This window comes from Bicyclus anynana, chromosome 23 (genome assembly GCF_947172395.1).
Source record: "Bicyclus anynana chromosome 23, ilBicAnyn1.1, whole genome shotgun sequence".
Taxonomy (NCBI): Eukaryota; Metazoa; Arthropoda; class Insecta; order Lepidoptera; family Nymphalidae; genus Bicyclus; species Bicyclus anynana.
The window spans coordinates 6,418,448-6,444,449 of NC_069105.1; the positions used below are offsets into that span (position 1 = coordinate 6,418,448).

Here is a 26,002-nt window from a genome sequence, read left to right on the forward strand (position 1 = left end):
CCTCTTTCTCGAAATTGGACCTACCTAACTGGATCATATGTCCAAGGTACATATGTATTCGTCTACAGCGTTCGAGTGCAGCGTTCTCAACTATAACTGGGTGGAGCGATACATGAGCATTACACATTATTTTTGTTTTGGCCATGTTCATTCCTCGGATTGGACTCGTAGTCTGATCCTGAATACGGACTGACATAGTGGCGTTTTCGTTCAAGCACTTCAACGCTTGGATGTGCCGGAGCCGAATATGGGTTGATAATGATGAGGATTGGTCGATATTTGTGTTTCTCTCGTCTTGTTACACGAAGCAGTTATATATATACGGGAATGGCTCGTGTAAATACATTAGATAGACGCAGCAAGTGATAGTGCGTCCGACAGGCGTGTCGGATGCTAATGAGTGCAGTAATTAATGATGCGTTAAAGTGCAATAATGTCGGACGCTGCGTCGTTACATTAATCACGGCCCGGCTGCGATGGACGCTTCTGTCTGTGTGTTGAGTGTTGCCCTACATAGGTTGCTTTTTGTTGAATTATTATTGATAACTAGCGGACGCCCACGACTTCGTCCGCGTGGAATTTAGTTTTTCACAAATCCCTCGGGAACCATGGATTTTTCCGGGATAAAAAGTAGCCCATGTGTTAATCCATGCTATAATATATCTCATTACCAAATTTCAGCTCATTCGGTTAGGTAGTCGAGGCATGAAAGAGTAATGGACATTCATATCATTAAAATCATCAGTTTTCGCAAATCTCGGGAAACCATGGATTTTTCGGGATAAAAAGTAGCCTATGTGTTAATGCAGAGTAAAATCTATTTCCATTCCAAATTTTTTGCCAAATCGCTTCAGTAGTAGCGGCGTTAAAAAGTAACAAACATCCAAACATACATCCATTCAAAATTTCGCGTTTATAATATTAGTAGGAATTGCAATATACATCAATGCGATGTATATAGCCGTAGCAAGCAAATGCGGACGTCTGTAGTGTGCTTAAGGCGATGTATGTAGCCTCAGACAAATTATAAAAAGAGCTGCCTCGTTAGATGTTATCCTTTTGCCAAAGTATAATACCAACTTTTATAAATACAAGATAAATACTGTTTGTATAGAATAGATGAAATGAAAATGAAATGAAAATTTACTATTTTATTTTTTACAGTTTTACAGTCACTGATGTGGCTGATCAGTGACTCTAAAAGAACTGAAAATCGATGTCTGTAATCGTTTTTGTCGTATAAAGAGCTCCCTTAAAATGCCGGTCTTTCTGAATATCTAATTTTGTTTTTAAGTTAGAAATATTTTAACTTAAAAACAATATCTAAAAATTCATTTTTTAGTAAACTAGAAGATGTTGATAGTTTTTTTAAGACACTCAGAAACACGGCATATCTAAAAATTCTTCAGACGGAACAGAAAGACAATGATCATGTAGTCGAATATTCTGTGTAACGAGTCTAAGATATGTGTTTCTTAGTCTGTGTAAAGTTGTGTGTATGGACACAAAATATATTTGTTGATGTTGAATACGTATCGCCAAGCGATTTAGCGTTCCGGTACGATGCCGTGTAGAAGCCGAAAGGGTGTGATTTTCATCCTCTTCCTAACAAGTTAACCCGCTTCCATCTTGGATTGCATCATCGCTTACCATCTGGTGAGACTGTAGTCAAGGGCTAACTTGTAAAGAATAAAAAAAAGAATATTTTTGATGGTAATCAAAACACACATAGAAAGATTGTTATATTGGTGAATTTGGGTGCGATGCATCTCCATATCTAATTCCTCTATGAGCCCACAGAACAAGCACCATGACTTTAAAAGAGGTTGAATTATCTTTTTTGAAACATTCTTCACACTGGCTGAATAAATCATTCTTATTTCAAAAATATAAACGAAGAAAATTTTAGCATCAAATATTTTTTCATTTCATATTTTTAGTCCACCCGTGCGTTTGTCAAAATGTGAATTTTTACAATAATTTTATTGTTTTTTTGATTTTTTTGTTCAAAATTTGTTTAATGTTTATTAATTAATGTGCATTGACTGGGCCGCATATTCTGCAGTATGGTAAGAACATTTTATTACTATGTAGACGGTTTTACAGTTTTATGTCGCTGCGTGGTTATGTATATCCGTATGTCACCTTGATCAGTGTAACAGTTGAAAATCAACGCTCTATGATCCAGCATTTGCTTGATTCATACAGCACCACTATACCGCCCTACCGGCAAAGACATACCGCCAAGCGATTTACGATGTCGTGTAGAAACCGAAAGGGGTGTCGATTTTCATTCTCCTAATAAGTCAGCCCGCTCTCATCTTAGATTGCATCATCACTTATCATCAGGTGAATTTGTAGTCAAAGGCTAACTTTAAAGAAAGAAAAAAATAATATGTGAACATTTCAGTCGCTTTGATTTTTATTATATGTTGTATATGTATGTTGTTAATAAAGACCAAATTAGTGAATAGGCCAGCTGAATCCAACTGTCAATTACTAAGGTTTTCTTTCTTTTATGTAGTTTTCAGTAAAATATCTCAACCCGGAGTGAGTAACTAGTTGTTTATGTCACTACCCCGTGTCACGTCAATCCATCGTTCCCGGTCGTCATCACTGACACCTGCTAGTGATAGTAAAATATTTTAACATTATCATTCTGAGCCCTCCAATCCGTATTTGTAGCGCGTGGTGGGTCTATGCTCTATAAACCATACCCCTTAAGTAAGGAAGGATGCTTGGCCCTATAGTGGGCTGTTAAAATAGGCTGTTATAGATGATTATAATGTATTAGCTGACGCCGCGCGGTTTCACCCGCGTGGTTCTCGTTCCCGTAGGAATACGGGGATAATATATAACCTATTGCCTTCCTCGATAAATGGGCTATCGAACACTGAAAGAATTTTTCAAGCCGGACCAGTAGTTCCTGAGATTATTGCGTTCAATCAAACCACCCAACAAACAAACAAACTCTTCAGCTTTATAATATAGATGAGACCTCCGTGATTTCTAGTAATGATCTTAAGCGTAGACTTACTTAAAATAACCCTAATAGTGACCTAATAGTATCCGAGTAAGGTCTGTCCCCAAAAAAATATCATCATCAATTGAAGACAGAGTGGCGTCGTAACGCGTCATAGTAAATAAATGTACTAGGAGAGCGGCGAAGGCGAGGAGGTTCTCAAAGGGAGAAAGCTCAACAGCGAGGAGCTGGCCGACTTGATCCGGAAGCGAAGCCAAACTGACGCAATCCGCGTGGCCAAGTTAAACTCCTACGCCATCCTGCAACAGAAGTAAGGTCTCCCACACTAGTCTTGGATTAGCTTATAGGCTTAGAGCATTCCGGCTAGTCTAGGGTGACCAGAGACGATCGAGAAAGGAAATCGAACACACAACAGTTGAAGACCAACTTCGCATTATAGGGTATATTTCGAATTTCGTCTTTAACTTTCCAATAAAACAAGAATTATCAGAATTAGACCATTCGGTAAAAAGTTATACGTGATTTTACGTTACAATTAATGGGTTACTATAATTTACCTTGGAGTTTTTTTTTCCGAAATTTAGGGGAATCACTCGCTTTTGGTATATTTGTGCATTTAAAGTAAACTACGGAACCTTACACTGCTCGTTGACCGACACACCCTTGGCCGGTTTTTTATTTATTGATTGAGATGACTCATCAGCAATGAGGCCACCAATTATACATTATTTTCTATGTTAATTTATTTTTGTTTTGATTTATCATTTATTTTTGGTGTACCATCACAATATTATAAAGGCTAAAGTTTGTGTGTAAGTGTTTGTTCCTCCTTTGCATAGCAGCTACTGAAGCGATTTTGCTGTAATTTAGAAATACAATAGAATAACTCTGGATTAACACATATGCTACTTTTCATCCCGGAAAAATTCATGGTTCCCGCGGGATTTGTGAAAAAACTGAATTCTACGCGGACGAAGTTGCGGGCGTCCGCTAGTATATATTTTATTTGTTCATGAATTTTGACTTTGACTTTAATGTTGGCAGACGGCAGAGGGCAGCAAACGCGAGACGCCATGCGGAACAGAAAAAGCGGTCTCCGGTACGCAAGAATGACAACGAGCAGAAAGATAAGCTTGCACAACCGTAAGTCATTTTTAGGGTACCGTAGTCAAATGACCGTTGGACGTTGGGGTCTAGAGGTGCTGAAATAACAAGGTGCCGTGATAGCCCAGTTGATATGACCTCTGCCTCCGATTCCGGAGGGTGTGGGTTCGAATCCGGTCCGGGCATGCATCTCCAACTTTTCACTTGTGTGCATTTTAAGAAATTAAATATCACGTGTCTCAATCGGTGAAGGAAAACATCGTGAGGATACCTGCATACCAGAGAATTATCTTAATTCTCTGCGTGTGTGAAGTCTGCCAATCCGCATTGGGCCAGCGTGGTGGACTATTGGCCTAACCCCTCTCATTCTGAGAGGAGACTCGATTTCAGCAGAGCCGAATATGGGTCGATAACGAGGGTTACTAAATATCTGTGTACCGTTAATAATGAGTCACCATATCGTGTTCGTTTGTGCAATCTATTTTTTTTTAAATAAATTGGCATAGTTTTCGTATCATTTAAGTGACGTGGGATCTGATATAGTAGATGTTGGATGATTGTAAAAACAAAAACTCTATGCCACTTAATGTAATCTCGTTGTAATAAAACGTTAGTAAAAGGAAGCTACGATGGAGGATAAATCACTGCAGCGTAGCTTGTTTGAATAAGAAAGAAAGAAAGAAAGAAAGAAAAACATTTATTTCAAAAATTGTGCTACACTTAACCACTTAATACAATAATTGTAGTGCCTAATACTCAAACCGCTTAATCTAAGCATCAGAACACCACTATGTCATTTGGCACAACCTTGAAAAAGGTTCCAGCTCAGCATTGTGCTGTATGTACCAAGGGAATATTGGATATACAGCGCTGATTTTCAGCTGACAACCTTGAACCAGGTGGATAGTACAAACTATTCTGTACTGTACTCGCAAGTGCAAGTTCACCGCTATCTTTCTCATTCTCTAGTATCGTGTTAAACAGAGAGAGATATAGGTGAATTCGAAACTCGCACTTGCGAGATATAAAAATATCGTTAGAGAATAGCCTAGCAGTACACGACTGTAAAGTGCAAGGAAATATATCCCTACCTAATCAACCAATACGATACCTAAATCTTTGTATTTTGCAGCTTAACGCACGATGTTACGAAACGTCATAACGCGTCCGACTAAAACATTAAATAACTGTTTGCATTTCTTAGGAATCAGCGCGGCGCGGACGGACGTATGAACAGTGAGCCCGTAGACCGGTGCAGAATGCGAAGACGCCGCCGCTGCTCCCGTAGGGTAAGTCGCCACTTGTCTGAGTACTGTATTGTACAATCTATACTAATATTATAAAGCTGAAGAGTTGGTTTGTTTGTTTGATTGAACGCGCTAATCTCAGGAACTACTGGGCCGATTTGAAAAATTCTTTCAGTGTTAGATAGCCCATTTATCGAGGAAGGCTATATATTATCCCCGTATTCCTACGGGAACGGGAACCACGCGGGTGAAATCGCGCGGCGTCAGCTAGTACTTACATACAATTTCGCTATCCTACTCATTACTCGGCGCTTCGTATCTCATTCGTACGCTACAGGATGTATCCCAGTCAAATAAGGATTTAATTTTGGAATGGCAAATAATCTATACTATAGCTTGGCTTTCGTTGATGACTCTCCCGTAATATGCGGGCGACGGGGGGAAATGACTGCGCGGGTATGACGTCGTGGACCATTGGGAGTGTTACGAACGAATTTACCATGATATAATATTTTGTTAAGGTAGTTTGTGGTATTGTAGGGTGTAATCTTTGGATCTACTGAACAGAGTTTGAATTTTTTTTTTTACCTATAGTAAGTCTCATTATTTGTGAGTGTCATAAGCTATATTTTATCCCCGTATTTTCACGGGAACGGGAAATACGCGGATGAAACCGCGAAGCGTCCGCTAATTAAGTCGTGCACACCTTCATTTTGGTGTTTTAAAAGTTGTTTTAAGTCTGTTAATGTTTAAACAAAAAAAAAAAAACTCCAAATTATACTCTTATACAAATAGTTTTCTTAACAGCTTATTAGAGCCGTTATTATAGCCCAGTAGATATGACCTACGCCTTTAATTCGGAGGACGTAAGATCGAATCCGGCGGGCCTAGCCCTCTCGTCTGAAAGGAGACTCAATAGCGAGCCGAATATGGGTTGCTAATGATAATGATCAACAGTTTATTAATAAATTATAATGAACGTAGCGTCGACGGCGGAGTCGCCGCCGTTGCTGTTGTCGTCGTCGCCGCCGTCGCAGCCGCAGCCGTTGCCGACGTCGCCGCCGTTTCCGTCGTCGCCGACGTTTGCGTCGACGCCGCAGTTGTCGGCGCCGCCGACGCCATTAATGCATTGTAAAGCCATACTTGCAAATAAAAAAAGACTCGCGTAGCTTATTTCGGAGATGTCATTGCATCCGTATATACGAGTACATTACAACGCAGAATTCAGGACACTTAACAGTCTACGCGGGAACTAAAGGTTAGGTTTTGTTAACCTCTGAAGCCATCACAAATAGGAAAGGGTGTGAGTTGTGACATTGGATTGATACAATAAACTTCTTCTAGAAACAGAAAATTAGTAGTAGGGTACCGTAACAAAGCTGTGAATTCTTCAAAATTGTGTAAGAAAGTTGTAGTTTGTTTAATTTTGAAGTATTTTGTCTGTGATGTTTTATAATGTATTTTTGTTAAATAAAATTATTTAGTCTTTTTGCTTCTTGCTTCTTTTTATTTACATTTGTTAGGTTAGGTTACAGCTATTAAAAAATGAGGTAGGTGTCGTTATTATAGTTTGGCAAATTCGTTGATGACACTCCCATGATATGCGGGCGACGGGAGGAAAGACTGCGGGGAAGTGAGGTGCATCAGTCGTGGGTTTTTCATTCATCGCTTCATACATCCGGCCCGCGCGGACCATCGGGAGTGTTACGAACGAACTTTCAAAGCTATACAAGCTCTTGTAATTTTTATCATTAGGAGACGCAATTTTATTAAGAGACTACAAACACTTGAACAAAAATTACATGTGAAATGACCCAGAACGTGAGGGTTTATTCCCCGTGGTCCCTGCGCCGTAGTCCCTGCAGGGACCACGAGGAATAAATTCCCCGTGGTCCCTGCGAGACATAATACTGCCGAATTAAAAATATGTAGTGATCAATGTTATATTCGATTTATTTTCAACTAGCGGACGCCCGCGACTTCGTCCGCGTGAAAGTCGTTGTAAACTTTCAACTACCCCTACCCTACCCCTGCCCTACACCTACCCTACAGTACCCCTACCTTACCCCTACCCTACCCTACTCATTAAGGCTGCACTTCTTTATTTATTCCTCCCACCGCGAGTCGCGTCGAGCGCGGCAACCGTTACACAAAAATAATCCATATAGCATGAATTAGTATTCACGCGCGATGGCTTAGCTTATTTCATGTATAACTTTGGTGTTTCTATACCGATTTTTATGATTCTTTTTTTTTTGAATAGGTAATAATGTTAACTTTCTTATTAGGGATAAGTGATGAGTGTTATAAACATAAGAGTAGACAAATATAATTAGAAAGCTCCGAACTGCTAAGCTATCGGGAGTTACACGTGTTATTGTGAGTCAACCATAAAAGATAGACATATATATGCTGTTGTGTTTTTATAGATAATTTTAAGTAGAACATTTCCGTCATACATGATTTCTATGTAGCTTTAACCATTAAGGCTGTACACGCGACGGAAGCTTAAAAAATTGAGTAACTTCTCCCGTTTTCTCAACATTTCTCTCCACTGCTCTGCTGCTATTGATCGTAGCGTAATGAAAAGTATACTATAACCTGCCCAGGAGTATGTAGAATAATTGTACCAAGTTTCGTTAAAATCCGTCCAGTAGTTTTTGTTTCTATAAAGAACATACAGACAGACAGACAGACAGACAGACAGACAGACAGACAAAAATTTTACTGATTGCATTTTTGGCATCAGTATCGATCACTAATCACCCCCTGATAGTTATTTTGGAAATATATTTCATGTACAGAATTGACCTCTCTACAGATTTATTATAAGTATAGATAAATCGAGAATACTTTTAACGTCATCGGGAATACGTTTAACGTATTTTTATTGATTAAATTTATCTTATTAACCGACTTCAAAAAATGAGGTTATCAAAAAAATCACACATACGTGTAGAAACACGTATGTTTTTTTATTTATTTTTTTTCATTTTTTTTTATGTTTTATTAATCGGGAATACGTTTAACGTATTTTTATTGATTAAATCTATCTTATTAACCGACTTCAAAAAAGGAGGTTATCAATTCTACACGTATGTTTTTTTTTTCTTTTTTTATGTTTGTTACCATCATCATCATCATTTATTTAGTAACTAATTTCGATTTTTTTTATTTGAAAGAGTATACTTGGTCCCATCTATTTTCATGAAATTCGTTAATAAATAACGAATTTATAAGGTACTAATTACGTGTAGAATTGATAACCTCCTTTTTTGAAGTCGGTTAATAAGATAGATTTAATCAATAAAAATACGTTAAACGTATTCCCGATTAATAAAACATAAAAAAAAATGAAAAAAAATAAATAAAAAAACATACGTGTTTCTACACGTATGTGTGATTTTTTTGATAACCTCATTTTTTGAAGTCGGTTAATAAGATAAATTTAATCAATAAAAATACGTTAAACGTATTCCCGATGACGTTAAAAGTATTCTCGATTTATTGAAAATAAATCGAATATAACATTGATCACTACATATTTTTAATTCGGCAGTATTATGTCTCGCAGGGACCACGGGGAATTTATTCCCCGTGGTCCCTGCAGGGACTACGGCGCAGGGACCACGGGGAATAAACCAACGTGAGTAATGCTTAGAAGGCTGTTACTATATCAGAAAATAACTCTGAGCACTATGCTGTCATTTCTGAGCGGTACAGGTGAGATGAGTAAATCGAATATAACATTGATCACTACATATTTTTAATTCGGCAGTATTATATGTCTCGTTTATTCCCCGTGGACCCCGCGGGGAATAAACCGCTCCTTGCTTCTTGAAGCGGCGTTTGTGGCTGTCGTATGTGGCCCGTGTGCGGCGACACTAACTGGCCGTACTTACCTTCGGTAGACCCTCAACCGAAGCAATCCCTATTAAGCGCTATGCGCTCTTCAATCTGTAGCGTATGTGTTAAACCTGTTTAATCATTGCCTTTAAACCCTGCAACACAGCAATGCTGTGAAAGAATGGCCGTAGTACTTCCCCGGAGGAGCTGCCAAAACTCTCATCTTACTTTTAGGTTTCCACCAGGCATTACATCAAAAACCTTTGTTCTGATAAAACCGCCTGAGAAACTTCGTTATTATAATGAAAGGGAATAAAGTCCGTCGTTATCGGGACATTAAGGCGTCCACTCGCAACAATATTAATATTTATACCTCTTTACAATCAGGGCTTTCTGTAAACTCTATGGGCTGTTTAGGGCGGCCGATAAGCTTTACGATGGGCTGAGGTTAAACTTCGGTAAGGGTGCCTACACACTAGCGACACAGTGAACATTGCATGGAGTGACTAGATATGCAGATTTGCGTTTTTTATTCAAAGCTAAACTCTTTAGAAGAAGATGAAACTAAATAGTTTTTATTTAGCTAAAATTCTTTAAGTAATATAGCCTACACATCGTTACTCAGGACGTCTAATAATACATAAGTTATTTTTTAACTAAAACAAAAAATATATATTAATTATGAAATCAATTAGATTAAAAAAAAAACAGTAGAACCAATGGTGTAGCGTTCTGGAACTATCAGTAGTCACGTGAGTTAGTATTTCGAAATCACAAGTGGCCAGAACCGGGGCTCTTAACTGTTTATAAAAATTAAACTTTCAACCCCCTTCGATCGGAACAAAACAGTTTCCAGTGGCCCATAGTTGCTGTACGCGGAAGTTATTGAAGAATGTAATTCATAACACCTAGACGATATCCGGTGATGACATTTTAGTGGAAAAGTCCTAGTTCAATTCTCCCCGATGTCTGATTCAATTTTAAGATTCATTTAATTAAAAAAAAAACGCAGCGCTGGTTTTAAGTTAAATGCAGCGGTAGAATTTTTACACTACTGTTTTGAGAGAAAACAAATGAAAAAATCGGTTTAGTGCTATAAGCGAGGAAGTAAACAAACTCACATCCACATTTATGATATTAGTTAGGATATAGGTGGTATTGATAAATGAAAGTACGATATTACGTTAGTCTCATTCGCCAGTGTGTGAACTGCCTTAACTCAGCCAAGAAAATGCTTTGGATGATTCATTACTTTTTAGTGTTCATTCACAATGATGAGCTGTAATCAGGTTTATTTGTGCTGTTATTACGGTTTCCTCGCCGGTGCTGACTACTACACTTAATTAGGAAAGCATTTCACTTAGGATTTGAGCACATTGTAATAATACAGGCTGGACTATTAAACTGCATTAGGGTTTTCGTACTGTACTGAACGAATTCAAATGAAACTTGACATGGTTTAAGACGATAATACGGAGAAGGTTATAGGATACTTTTTATTGCGAAAATAAAAAAGAAGGGGGTTAAATAGGGGTTAAGAGTTTGTATGGAAAGTCCTTCATTTTCAGAGTTAGTTTTAATTTTTTTTATAATTCATAAAAAAATACGAAATATAATGGAATTAAAAAATTTTTAAAATTCAAACTCTAAAGTGGTGAAATAGGGCTTGAAAGTTTACATTGATTTCCACGCGGACGAAGTCGTGGGTGTCCGCTAGTACGAATAATATAACCGTAAGATGAAAGTATACCCGGGTACTGTAAAGATGTCTTCTTGCAATCCCTCGACGGATATCCGGGCCGAGTATTATTTGCATATCTCAGCGTCCCCGGGCGGGCCCTTTGATGTATTTTATTCCACGACGATTGTTCTATAGATCAAAATGTTTTGTAATATTTTTCTGTATATCATTTTGCTTTCGTAACAAACTTTTTGAGTCTCAACGGCTCAACGATTAGGGGGTTATTGTATTACAATGCTATATCCTTGGCTTAAACCTGGATATATGTTAGTAAAGTAGTAATCTGGATGGGGGAGGGGTATTTTTTATTATTTTTGTCATAAAAGTATATTTGGTACATCTTTTAAATGTGAATAATATTGTATTACAATGTCCTGGGCTTAAACCTGGATATATGTTAGTAAAGTATCTAGGTGGGGGTGGGTATTTTATATTCATTTTGTTTAAAAAGTGTATTTGGTACATCTTTTAAATGTGACTATGATGTCATGAAATGATTAATTACACCCTTATCAAGTCTCTTTCAGTGCGCTTTCATTTGAGAACGCACCATTATATTTGCAGACATTCGCTTATTCTTCCCCACTTTCACCCCCCACAAAATATCTAAATTGTCACCTTTATTACAATAACAAACCTAAAATTAAACCGCTTCATCCGTTCGGGAGCTATGGTGCCACACAGACAGACAGACACGTCAAACTTATAACACCCCTCTTTTTGCGTCGGCGGTTATATATATTCTTCATCATTTCCAACTAGTCGTAAAGAGTAAGAGTGGGAAAGACAGTAGTCCCAGGCGGGGTTCGAACCTATGTTCTCTCCGCTAAGTCCATCCCCCTTAACTATGGAGTTGATGGACTTGAATAATGAATGAAATACAAAATTGAATTCAAAATGAAATTCATATTTGTTGGTTTACTTCAATCTAGTTCTTTCGTTTCAAGCAACCGGTGGTCAGGGGTTCAGTGTGAGGCACCTCCTCACATTAGCGCCATCTCAAGAATAACTTGCTTTTGTATTTGATTTGATCTAACAGTTCAGCGAAAGCTTCTTTACACTAATATTATAAAGGCGAAAGTTTGTGTGTAAGTGTGAAAGTGTGTAAGTATGTTTGTTCCTCTTTTACGCTGCGGCTACTGAAGCTATTTGTCTGATATTTGGAATGGAAATAGATTTTACTCTGGATTAACACGTAGGCTACTTTTCAACCCGGAAAAATCCATGGTCCGCGGGATTTGTGAAAAACTGAATTCCACGCGGACGAAGTCGCGGGCGTCCGCTAGTTAGAAATAAATGTTCTCTGTAAACCGTTGACTGAAATTATTGAATGAAACAAGCATCGGAAACCTTCACCGAGCGAGTTCTCTTTTGAAGATGCTGTAATTAAACTATTTACATAAAAAAATAATTTATCCTTTGAGATAAGTTTTAACGAATTCTGCGTCGGCCGTAGCCAGGTGACCCTATTTCCTGGGAAACGTTTAAGCGTAAACAAAATAGCCGCATTTCCCCGCAAATGGGAGGACGCTTCGAAACGGTGGGTGTCCGAATTGTAGTCTGCTATGTAACAGATTGCGAGTTGAGTACTTTCGGGAGCTGCGAAGATTTCGTTATAGAACGAATGAATTTGAAAAAGCAACGATACTTGAACGATGCCGCGTAGAAACCGTCAGAAGTGCAGTGTGCCAAGTGGCAGTTTACAATGTTTTCATACTGTGACTATCGCGTAACCGTAAACGCGATTTTATAAGGATGTAACGAAGTACGGAACTCCAAGCAGCTCGAGCAAGGATTCTGACACTCTCGCATTCTTGGAACATTCGAGAAGCCAGCTGCCGGCGCAGACTACGTCGGGCGAATAACTCATCGCAGAGTATATAAACCGAACCCGGAGAGAGAACGACGTCACTCGGCCCTCGTCAAGCGGCTCTCCTTCTGCTTGTGTCTAGAGTCGGATGACCACGGCACGTTCGAAGCCCCCTTCGCCGTGGAAGGGGCTGCGCCGTACGTTCGCACGCGAATAGAACAGTAGTAACATGTAATCGTGTTCATTAGAAGCTAGAGATATTAATTTAGTGGAATATTGTATGCTTGCAAATAAACAATTATTATTATTATTATTATTATTATTATAGGTTATTTGCATACGAGTGTATTTATTAAGAATTAAAGCTAGAATATCGCACGTCACCCATGTTTGATTCAAATCCTCAGGATATGATCCCCGTACTCGGTTTTGGCCCGCCGCCTAAAGTGGCTCTGTTTCAATTGCATAGAAATTCGCGTTTACGGTTACGCGATCGTCACAGTATAAGTCGTCTTTGAAAACTTCCACTAGGCACTCATGTAGAACAAACTTGAAGCTCCTCCAAATTAGCCCGCTTCCATCTTACATACATCACTGTCTGACATCAGGAGATCGCAGTCTAGGGCTAACTTGTAATTAATTAAAAAAAAGATTGGAGGATCTGGACCCTTGACACCTGCTACTTCTAAAGTCATCACAATCCAAACTATAACTGGCTACCATATTTACCCATGGTAGGAGCTCAGACTGACGAACATTCAGCCTTTATAAAAAAAAAAAACTAGCGGACCTTGAACACTTCTGTGCACTTCTTCCCTATACTTACCCTATACTACCCTATTCTTTCCCCAACCCTACCCTGCCTCTACTCTACTCCTACCCTACTCTCAACCTACCTCTGAATTAATTTGTTACAAAAAGTATGAAAACTGAAGAACCGCTCGACCGACTTTGAGCAAACTTCACATAAACCATCTACTAAATAGTCCAAACAAAGCCTTAACATTAAGTTTGATAGGTGCGCGCGTTCTTAAGTTATAAAATTACAACGAAACGTGGCATTAATGTTTAGTTAAGTAATAGACCGGTCTGCTCTCAGTCCATTATTATTAGGAAATTTTCGATATAGAACCTTTACTACAGAACTGCCTGGCATCTATACTAATATTATAAAGCTGAAGAGTTTGTTTGATTGTTTGTTTGTTTGATTGAACGCGATAATTTCAGGAACTACAGGTCCGATTTGAAAAATTCTTTCAGTGTCAGATAGCCCATTTATCGAGGAAGGCTATAGGCTATATATTATCCCCATATTCCTACGGGAACGGGAACCACGCGGGTGAAACCGCGCGACGTCAGCTAGTCACTGATATGTGTATTCTTGCATAGCCGTCCAAGGGATATCCCTTGGAATCGTACAAAGTACGAAAGCATTTCGGTTCTAAGTTCGTGATTCGAATTTCAGTCATAGAGTGCTATTCCGAAGTTATGGCTCCGTTTTGCCTACAATCTGCGTATCTATAAGTCAAGACGGAATAGGTAAACAATTACGTCGTATAAGATTATATATGTATAGTCTTTGTCACCCGGGCCATTATTACGAATCTTTTGACAACTAATTCATTAAAATCGGTTCAGTAGCTTAGACGCTACTGTGAAACATACAAACGCATAGACTGCCAAAATCTTTACCCTTCCTTTTGGCCGTAGTTGGTTAAAAAGAGACCTCCTTTTTTGGAATTGGTTTAGAATTAACCACTTTCACCTCGGTAATGAGAGATCTTTAGACGGAAGGATTTCGTTGAGACAATTTGGAAAACGACGACCATTTTATTTTAGCCGTCTTGCACGTAATTGAATTTACGCGGCAACGGGGAGCGCTGTCTATTCCCGCTTAAACGGCACGTTAGCAACTGAATATGAAATCTTTGTTCAGAATAAGAAATATCTTTATTCAAATATCGAATTGTTATGGAAATTTTGCTAATTTTTTTTCAATCGACATATAATAAGCAGGCCACGCACAGTGTAAAGGATTTTACGGATTTACATTTGTCTGACGCGTCAGAACAGAATCGGTATCATACATTTTGTATGCGACGTATCAGAAAGAAAATAAATTTATTCAAATCTAAAAGTTACAGACAGTCGGTACCCTATCCTTATGACAGCATGTTTGTCTGTATTAAAAAGAAAGGGTGTACAGCTCTGCATATGCCGTGCAAGTATAATACACGGCGCTGATTTTCAGCTATCAGACATGTCGCAACACATAAGTGTAAACGTTACCATACAAAATGTATGATACCGATTCTGTTCTGACGCGTCACGACACGACTCGTCAGACAAATATAAATCCGGCTTAAGGTTCCGGATTTTGTTATTAACAACTTTACTCATTTTCGACGGAATTTGTATAAGGTTCGTCGACTAATAACTTGGAAACCTTCAGCTGTGGTTTCTATACTACTGCTGCTTCTAATTTTTTCACGCATACACGGAAGGTACGGATATGTCATAACCCAGTTAGATGAAGGGGAAGGGGCTACTATATAGGGGTTCCTTTTTGACTACGGAATCCCAAAAAAGGCCATGCATATGTATGGATGTTTGTACTTTTGGGATATTCTCAAAAAATATTGATCGCTATTGAGATGGGGATCCCTGAGAATATTTTGAAAATCAATAGGTATATTTGTTTGAGCTTACCCGGGACTCGAATGCTGGATGTTGTGATCAGTCTAGCAATTAGTGGAATCTATGTACACAAAAGAATTCTAACAAAATTTTTATTCGGATGAATAATGGAGGAAATGAAAAATGTCCAATTACTGACATTCGGTCGTCCATTTTCTTTTTGTGAAAATTCTCTGTTTCCAAAATATGATGAAACGTTGACGGCGTTTTAAGATAAAACGTCTGCTTTTAGAAATTACTTTTCTTTTCTTTGGTTTCGATTATTGTCATTTGTTTTCAATTTGGCCAGGGTGTCAGACTTGATATTTATGTTTTCTTTCTTAGACTCAGGTATTGTTTTTTTTTCATTATTTTGGTCTACAGTATCTTTGTTGCCTTCTGGTCGTGGGTTTGAGTCCTGTCTTGCATTATGACATACAAGTTAATATCCTATTACAAAACTTTAATTAAATATTACAAACACACAAATTTATTTGTTTAAATCATTAAGCTCTTATAATAAAAGGACGCACAATCAATTTCAATTAAAAAAACAGACCACTTTTGCTTTGACAGTTTTAGAATTATTGGTAAAGAAAATTATACTTAAAAGCCTTTAAATATAGTCCAATATTCAATAAAATCCTACATACAGAGCAAATTCAACCTTAAATATTGAGTTTAAGGTTGAATTTGCCAATTCGACTACTTGAATTGAGTGTCAAGAATTGAATTGAGTGTTTTACTTTCAGATGTCAATTAACATTAACCGAGACTGGCGGCTTAATGTGCTAGCCAAGGTACAGAGGTATAACAACGTCAATTTCCCAACACCGGGCTGCAAAAGTTTTGCTTGAGTTGGTCGAAATAAACGTTTTTCGCGGCATCTTCTTTGCAATAAGTTAGAAGTTTGATTCTCACAGAAGTTTCAAGGGAATGTGAACTTGCATGAGTATACGGTTTAAATATTTACTCAGCTCAACATGTTCCCAAATTAAATGATCTTGATAGACAGACAGACAAACAGACAAACAGACAATCAACAAAGTGATCCTATAAAGGTTTAGCTGGTTTTCTTTTTGAAATACGGATTAAGGAACCCTAAAACTTTCTAGACTAATTTACTTAGTCAAGGTTACTACACCATTGATGAGTTTCTCAATGATAAATGCTTGGAGGCCATTGGATCAGCTTCCACCTTCACACAGGAAGTAAAACTATAAGAAATCGTAACGTTGTCATCAATTGTAAATTATAATATTGTATGATTTTTTTTAAAAAGAGCAACTGTTGAGTTTCTTGCCATTTTCTTCTCAGCAGAACCAGCCTTCCGAATCTTTACATATAGTCACCTGATGTATCAAATGTGCTTGTAAACTGAGCCTACTTGATATAAATGAATTTTGAATTTTGAAAACACCAGAAACATTTTGCACTAATATTAGAGATAGGAATTAGGTGCTACATTTTAGTAAATCAGTCTAGCTCATTTAAAATAATCAACACTCCGCGCAAACGTTCCGCCACACAAATGTCCCGACACCAAAACTGTTGATTACATTCCGACCGCGTTTCTGCAACACTGATTCTAAATATTAAAATAATTTGGCAAATGCCACGAATATGCGCCCGAAGTGCGAAAATGCGTAGTTGCTTCACGTACAAATTTATTAAGTTCCTCGATTACAGGGATGTTATGTTGGAATAAATAAGAGGGTATTTGATGACTTGAGCTCAGTTTTTGTTAGGCAGCGTGGACACCGTCACGCTGCCAGTCGCGTTGGTGGTTTTGTGCAATAATGTTTTGTGTTGTAATTATTGACAATGTTTCATGTTCTAACTAGCGGACGCCGCTAAATTTCAACATAAAACTATTTAAATTTCAATTTTGTTTTTTATAAATCCATCGGGATCTATGGGTTTTTCCGCGATGAAGTAGCCTATGTGTTAATACAGAGTAAAATCTATTACCATTCCAAATTTCAGCTAAATCGGTTTAGTCGTTGCGCAGTTAAAAGAGTAACTAACATCCAAACAAACATCCATACAAACTCTCGCGTTTATAATTTTAGTAGGATTATTGATTATCGTCAATCGACCACGTAGGGGGTTGACCAACAATGCATTTTCTTGTGCGGCGCCAAACCAGCACTATGGGCAACGAAAAGGTTCTGGTTACCCTTTCCTAATATTGCATAGATTTGGCGCAATAATAATAATAATTAATGCCGGCATAATGATACAAATCCCTCATACAATATTATCTCGCAACACAGAACGGTTCACATGTAATTAAACATTCAAACGTTTACGTTATAATTATGAACCCTCCCGGGGAGTTCGCAGAACGTCAGAATATATCACATTAGCTGTAACACAATACCGAACCGGGTAATTATTCAATTAGCCGAGACAGCCAATTTTAGAGCATCTGCCGTGGAGATTTATTTTGATGGGAATTAAATTTATTACGATTTTGGCTGTGAAATGTATGCTGTTATATACCTGGGTCTCTAGCCGTGTGGCATGTCAATGCCCTTTCTATGATCGCAAACGCTTCGAATAATAAAAATGTAATAGAACGATCTTATCATCGACAGGTCACGTGATCAAGTTATTGGTCGTATCTGTCATTACAATACATTTTTGCCCATTGGACTATTGTCGAAACCACTACTAACAGAGTATTTTCGGACTAGTTGGAGGGGAGTGGGAGTGTTGGTCATATTTAATTTAATTTGTTAAAAGAAAAAAACTGACAATAGCTTGTTTTGTCTGTAACCGTCTTCCAAAAGTTTAGAACAACTAAGTACTTATAATGACGTGACTACTCTGTACCTACTCTTAAATCTATGGACGTGAAAGGCTTAAATCTATGGGCGTGATCGTAAAGGTACGCGACCTGTAAAGGCGTAATTATATTTGTCTGACGTGTCGTGTCGTGACGCATCAGAAAAGAATCGGTATCATACATTTTGTATGGTAACGTTTACACTTATGTGACATGTCGTGATGGCTTCTGATATATCGCATACAAAATGTATGATACCGATTCTGTTCTGATGCGTCACGACACGACACGTCAGACAAATATAATTCCGCCTTAAGTTCTGTGCGTAACACATTTTCGGTTATTGCTTAGTTCCTATTATGCCACGATTAGGTACCTATTTATAGTAAAACTTTGACGCGATTACATCCATTTTAGCCCAGGATCCGTGGAGCATTTTTACAATTGATTACTATCTATCTAGTGATTTTTTTGTGAATAGCTTCACCTCGATGAGACGCTCAAATTTTTTAATTAAGAAAGTTCACAATTACCTAAGTTTAGTGACAGCTTATTTTACTCTTGAAAGTTTACCGTGATTTACGATAATAGTAAGTAATATGAACGTCATACAGGCAACTGTCACTCGCACCATACTACAGCGCTCAAACTGTAGTAGGAGCATGAAGTTACTAAATTGCAACGTTTTTTGAAATGACGTATTCATAAAAAGAGTTCTTACAATTCATTTTATAAAACATATCTCTAGGGAATGCTACAATAGTCACTTCTATTAGCCAATAACTGAAATGAAACTTTGTTATTTCTGCGCAATTTTAATTAAACAGGTAATCGTCTACTTGGCTTGATTAGGGTAAAGATTACCCTTAAATTACGTTTGCTATAAATTGCTTTCAAGTCTTGTACGGACGGGTGAGTTTTGGTAACTTCTAGTGCTACGCAAATATTGGCAAATATATTACCTATATATTTGCCAATATTAATAGGCTAATTGAGACGTTTTTTTTAAATGGTCATAAATACTTCATTATGGTTCTACTAGACTAAAATTTTTTTTCAATTTTTTCGAGACGTGATTACATGCAAATTTTAGTTTTTAAATATGTCTTTGACAATACGAGCCAAAATGCCTCGTCCATGACAGTCTATATTTCAACTGTTTTATGACGTCACTTTAATAAATCCCATAAAAATGGAGGGTTTGACAAAAATATTAGTCAACAAGTAGTCCGACGTTTAGTACATTATGTGTTACTGACGTAACAAAATGGACGACAGCGTTTTTGACGTTTGGAAAATTTTAAAAAATACGTGATATTTAAATTATGTTTTATAAGAAATCTTTAACTTTTATTAATTGATATCGATATACTTCGGATCGGCAAGATTTTCTTCAAATACAAGGGGTATTTAACCTAAGACTATTAATACTAGTAAGTGAAGCTATGATTACTAACAAGTACTTTGTACCAAATACTGCCAGATATTCTACAGCTATTAGTAGCAGTTTACATAGTTTCTTAATATTAAGATAGAAGCCAAGAGATATTTATCATCATCATATCAGCCGATGGACGTCCATTCCAGGCCTTTTGTAAGGACATCCAAACATCACGATACTGAGCCGTCTGCATCCAGCAAATCTCTGCTACTCGCTTGATGTCGTCTGTCCACCTGGTGAGGGGTCAATATACACTGCACTTTCTAGTGCGGGGTCGCCATTCCAGTACCTTGGGACTTCAACGTACGTCGATTCTATAGTTACTTGTATATTGAATAAAAATTCATGTAGTTCAAACTAAAACGAAACTCTGAGTTTTACCATTTTACCCTCAAAGCCATTATATAAAGCACGCAAGGATCGCAGCACACGCCATTAGTCGAGAGAGCGGTGCTGTGTAAATGTGTCTTAAGGATTGATTGCTGGTAGGTGACGCCGAGTGAAAAATTAGTCTTTGTTTAGTTCTATTTTTTTAAAGCTTCTATTAAATTCCTCTACACTAAACTAAATTACTATGCCAGATATTTGTTTTCTTTATTAAATCCTACTAATATTATAAACGCGAAAGTTTTTATGGATGTTTGTTTGTGTTTTTAACTACTGAACCGATTTGGCTGGAATTTGAAATGGAAATAGTGTACTCTGGATTAACACATAGGCTACTTTTCATCCCGGAAAATGTCATGGTTCCCGAGGGATTTCTGAAAAACTAAATTTCACGCAAACGAAGAAGCTGGCGTACGCTAGTCACTAATTCTCACCTAATTCTCACCTTATGGTAAGTGACGACTTCTCTGGCGATAGTGCTCTGGATTTCAGTAAAGAGGTCCTGGATTCGATGATAAGCACGAATCACTTTAGGGTTTTCTAAATTGGCTCAAGTCTGGTCTGGTGGCAAGGATCAGCCGTGGCTTGTTGCCACCCTATCGGCAAAGACGTACCGCCAAGCGATTTAGCGTTCCGGTAAGATGTCGTGTAGAAACGGTAAAGGGTGTGGATTTCGTCCTCCTCTTAACGAGTAGGCCCGCTTCCATCTTAGATTGCATTATCACTTACCAGTGGGATTGTAGTCAAGGGCTAACTTGTACAAGAATAAAAAAAACAATCCAAGCTTCATAATTGGCTATCGTCCATAAAAGGACGCTCTGAGGGACATTTGAGGGTTACAATTTATTCATTTCGATACATAACCCTACACATTGTGACAAACACAATTTACCATTAAATATATAAACAAAAATAGTGTTGTGCAAACTGGAACGTAATTTGAAAACGTTATAAGGCAAATAGCGCCGTTGTATCGGCCGCTATTTGCTCAGCCACACTTGAGCGTCGCGCTTGTGTGTGTGAACATATCGACTGGGTTATACAGTTTGAAGATGGAAAAACTGTTTTAGTAAACCTATCGGACGCCCGCGACTTCGTCCGCGTGTGATTCAGTTTTTCACAAATCCTGTGGGTACCACGGATTTTTCCGGAATGAAAAGTAGCCCACGTATTAAAATACAGTAAAATCTATTTCCATTCCAAATTTCAGCCATATCGCTTCAGTAGCCGCAGCATAAAAGAGGAACAAACATACTTACACACTTTCACACTTACACACAAACTTTCGCCTTTATTATATTAGTGTGATATTGGTGTGATAGTGTGATTAGTGTGATATTAGTGTGAAGTTTGAAGTGTGATACAAGTAGTTATAGAGCCGATGGACGTTGGGGTCCCAAAGTGCTGGAATGGAGACCTCGCACTAGAAAGCGTAGTGTTGGACTCGCCACCAGGTGGACTGACGACATCAAGCGAGTAGCAGGTATTCGCTGGATGCAGGCGGCTCAGGATCGTGAAGCCAACCCAACAAACTTTCGCGTTTATAATATTAGTAGGAATAGCAAACCTCGTAAAATGTAGAATTTCACAAATACTATGAGAACCAATTTTTATGGACAAAGTATACAAAAACATACTTAAGCTAACTGTATCATAATAACCATATATAACTTGCCCACGTGGGATATAGGCATGAGTACTGGCTGCATTTCCACATTGGATAACCAGGCTGAACCAGGCTGCTTCCTATGCGCAAAAAATTAGCCAAGCCTTCTGTCACCAGTCAGTTGCGGTGAAAATAATTCGGAGAACTTTTTCTACTATGAATATATCTGTAATAAAAAGTACCCTATATTATAGGACTCAAAAGTGATTACAAAAATAAGAAAACTTATGTCGAAAAAAGGTTATGATTCACAACATTTGTCAGGACAACTTAATTAACAAATCAAATTGTAATCAAAATAAGACTCTAGAATGGCAGAGAATGACCTTGAGTGAAATCACGTACTTGTGAATGATGTGTGTAGGGTTAAGAGTGTGCAATATGTAATTTGGTGGTTACAAATGGTTCTGGATCTCAAATTCTGGAAAAGTTAGGAGACTGATATTTCAAAGTATTAGCTTCGTTTTGACTATACAAAATACACAATTTGTAAAACTTTTCTCAATAGTTTTTTTTTTGAAAAATACATGTTTTGCTCTCATTTTGCTTCCAATCTCAGGAAAAGCAAACTTATTTTCTTAAATTTTTGTTTTACAACATGGCCATTTTGTTTTTCGTTATGTTGTTTAATTAACTTGCAATAAGGTAAAAATGGTTTTGGCGCTCACGTCACGTCTCACTTGCGCTTCGAATTTTATCCATATCGTACCAACGTGCTGCGCGCTCTTAAAGGCGCCTTTGACAGATATCTAACTCTCCCCTTTTCCACTCAAGTCACTCTCCCCGCCTATCCCAAGTAACCCATAAAGAATTACACAACAAGAGATGTGAACGGCTCGAACGCCACGAGCACACTGAAGCCAACACGAGATCGAGCGACGTCATATCCGTCACAGACTACTATTTCCTACACTATTTATTAAAAAAATGTAAATTCAAAAGCGGCCAAAGCGGCGATAACACCTATAATTTAATCCAGGGTATAATCTCCGTTTCAAACTTCAGCCACCCATTTGGCTTACTTATTTGTAACGTGAAAGATTAACAAGCTTTTTTGCCTTTATAATATTATTTTTTTTGCTTTTTTGCCTTTTGCCTTTATAATATAAATGTGATTAGTGGACGTCCGTGGCTAGGTCGGGCGACTTTTACCCTGCGAATATATAAAAAATACATAATGAATACAAATGGAATTTTTACTGGTGTTTTCAGATATGGGGGGAAAAAAGCTCTTTAATATAAAGTCTGACTCAGGATTCGAACCCATGATCCCATAGGACAGAGGCTATACCACTGAACCATCGAGACTATCAGTTTAAGTAAGTGCTTAAATCTAACGCCGTTTGCAAGGTTCTAAAACGCGATTCAAAAATTTATATTTGGCACTTACCCAAAAGGATAAGTGGCATAGCCATGACGTATTCATGCGTGGCTGAAAAATGTCGACCGCTTTATGTTCCTGTTTTCGAAAAAGCCATAAATGGCCGCCTGCCAAAGTACCTTGCTGCCAAGTTATAAATTTTAAAAAAATCTTAGAGAAAATGTATTATTATACTGCCTACAATGTTGCTAGGAGTGCCTGAAACTAGTGTACCATAGTTGCTAGCTAATCTCAGGAACTACTGGTCCGATTTGAAAAATTTTTTCAGTGTTAGATAGCCCATTTATCGAGAAAGGCAATAGGCTATATATTATCCCCGTATTCCTACGAGAATGGGAACCACGCGAGTAAAACCGCGCGGCGTCAGCTAGTTAAGAAATATGCGCCGATTTAATGCATTTTTTTCGTAAAGGTAATCAAGTAAATCCTTCAGAGCCTTTTAAGGCATTCATTACATTTTATAACATAATTTATATGTATAAGTAATTAAATTACAATGTTGCTAGGAGTGCCTGAAACTATGGTACACTACATGTTTGAAAATTGTTAAAAAATACGTGATGCAGTTGTTATTGCTGTGGTCCTTAACAAAGAGGTTACGGGTTCGATTCCCAGCCCCGTTTCCATCCACTGTATCGTCACTAACATCAAGGGGTAACTTGTCATTCAGTAAAATAAATAAAAAAATTATATTCGCTTAAATTCATCATCATTAGGTGCCTTCTTCCAGCTGAAGTTTGGCGGTCATGTGTAGAAAACTCTTCCGGTCTTTTGCAGTATTTTTAAGCTGTGTATATGTTAACTTGGTCCACTCTTTGACATCATCTATCCACTTTCTCCGCTGTCTTCCTGGAGCACGTTTTCCGGGTATCTTACCTTCTAGGATCAACCTAGGAAACTCATAGAGGGATCCCCGTTGCAGATGCCCGAAAAATGCGATTTTCCTCCTCTTAATGGTTGTCATGAGGCTTCGGTTACAATTGGCTCTTTTTAAAACTTGATCATTCGAGACGAAGTCTTTCCAGGAAATTTTGAACATTTTCCTTAGCCCCAACATCTCAAAAGCTTGCAACCGTCGACAACACTCTTTTTTTTAGGACCCATGTCTCGCACCCATATAAAAGAGTGGACCAAACATAACATTTAAGAACGCGATATCTTGTAGGGAAAGGAATCTTGGGGTCACATAAGGCTTTGGACATTTTATAAAATGCAGCCTTTCCTTGTCCAATTCTGAATTTTATTTCTTCTTGATGGTCCAAGTCAGATGTGAAGTATCGGCCCAAGTATTTAAATTTATTAACTGCTGGGAGCATCTGTCTACGTAGATATATTTTGGGAAGTGGAACCTCAGTTTTCGCTATAACCATTGCTTTGGTTTTACTAATATTAATATTCAGTCCCATTAGATCACCAGCATTAGCCACATGCATTAGCCACAAATTCATAACAACTTAAATTATTATTTTCCCAAGTTAATTAACAAACTGCAGAATTATAACGTTAATAATTCAACCAGTCGTTTCCTACTTACCGAATTTACCCCATAATTATTATGAAGTCCAACCCCTATTCCAGGAAGTCATGAATTTAGGGTGAGATATTAACGAATCATCCCTCCCTGGGGAGATGTTTCAGTTTATATTTTAGAAAATGCTAATTTTCACGTCATTATTTTAAATGTCTCAACTTTTTCAAGATGTTCTAGTTTCAAACTCGATTAACATAATATATAATTATCACCAGTTTGTCAGTCTGTTCTTGATAAACTTAAAACTACTGAACGGATATTCATACGAATTGCACCAATATATAGAGTAATTTATTAGGACTGGTACAAAATTTGTTGAGATTTTGTGAAAAAAATTGAAATAATATGACGAAAACGAATTGAAAACGATGTTTGGAGATAATAATAATACGAAACATATATTCTTTTCCTTTATAAACTTACAACTGTCAGCGATATGCTAATATATCCATCTTTTCAGGATAACTCACCTACTATACTAAATCCATACCCCATTTTATCATTAACTTTTTATTATAAAATAAATTTTATATATCATACTAATATTATAAATCTGAAAAGTTTGTTTGTTTGGTTGAACGAGCTAATCTCAGGAACTACTGAACCGATTTGAAAAATTATTTCAGTGTTATATAGCCCATTTATCAAGGAAGGCTATAGGCTAAATATTATCCCCGTATTCCTACGGGAACGGGAACCACGCGGGTGAAACCACGCGGCGTCAGCTAGTTGTAAAATAAATAAAATAAATTTTTCCATTCCAAATTTCAGCCAAATCGCTTCAGTAGCCGCAGCGTATAAGAGGAACAAACATACTTACACACTTTCACACTTACACACGAACTTTCGCCTTTATAATATTATTACGATATGTTTATTCTAATAATATTATACGAAACGAAAGAGTGTATAGATTTTTTCGCAGGCAAAATCGCAGGAGTCCGCTAGGTTGAGTTACTAGGTAATGTGAATGTATAACTCGAGTTAGAACACATTGTTCGCATGTTAGAACAAAGGTTAATATTGTTATCTGGCAGGCTTTGCGTACTACGTCTCTGTTGCCGGAGATTATCGTCAAAAGGAATACCTTATCGCGGTATAATTAAACCATAATGGCTTCACGGTAAAGGGGTTCACTCTGCGCCGAAAGATTATAGGTTTGTTGCCCGTCCTCCTTAAATTCCCCTCGTTTATAGAAAAAGTGATTCTTGGTATCCTATTTAAATATCAATACTTAACGGATGCCACGGAGTCGATGGACGTTGGTGTTTTATGGTGCTGGTATGTCGACCCTGCAAAGCGCATAGTTGGTCGACCCCCACTAGGTGGACCGAGGATATCTAGCTGCAGGGAGCCGCTGAATGCTGGTGGCTCGAGACCGTTGTGTTTGGAAGTCCA

At 37.8% G+C, this 26,002-nt stretch overlaps 1 protein-coding gene across 1 annotated transcript; it reads left to right on the plus strand.

Annotated features, from left to right (window-relative positions):
• The first annotated feature begins 1,955 nt into the window (after window positions 1-1,955).
• LOC112055690 (protamine-like) lies at window positions 1,956-6,693 on the plus strand. Its single transcript, XM_052888785.1, has 5 exons — window positions 1,956-2,069; window positions 3,157-3,293; window positions 4,028-4,126; window positions 5,292-5,376; window positions 6,319-6,693. The coding sequence occupies exons 1-5, from the start codon at window positions 2,067-2,069 to the stop codon at window positions 6,457-6,459; spliced, it is 465 nt and encodes a 154-aa protein (XP_052744745.1). The 5' UTR covers window positions 1,956-2,066; the 3' UTR covers window positions 6,460-6,693.
• The last annotated feature ends 19,309 nt before the right edge of the window (window positions 6,694-26,002 follow it).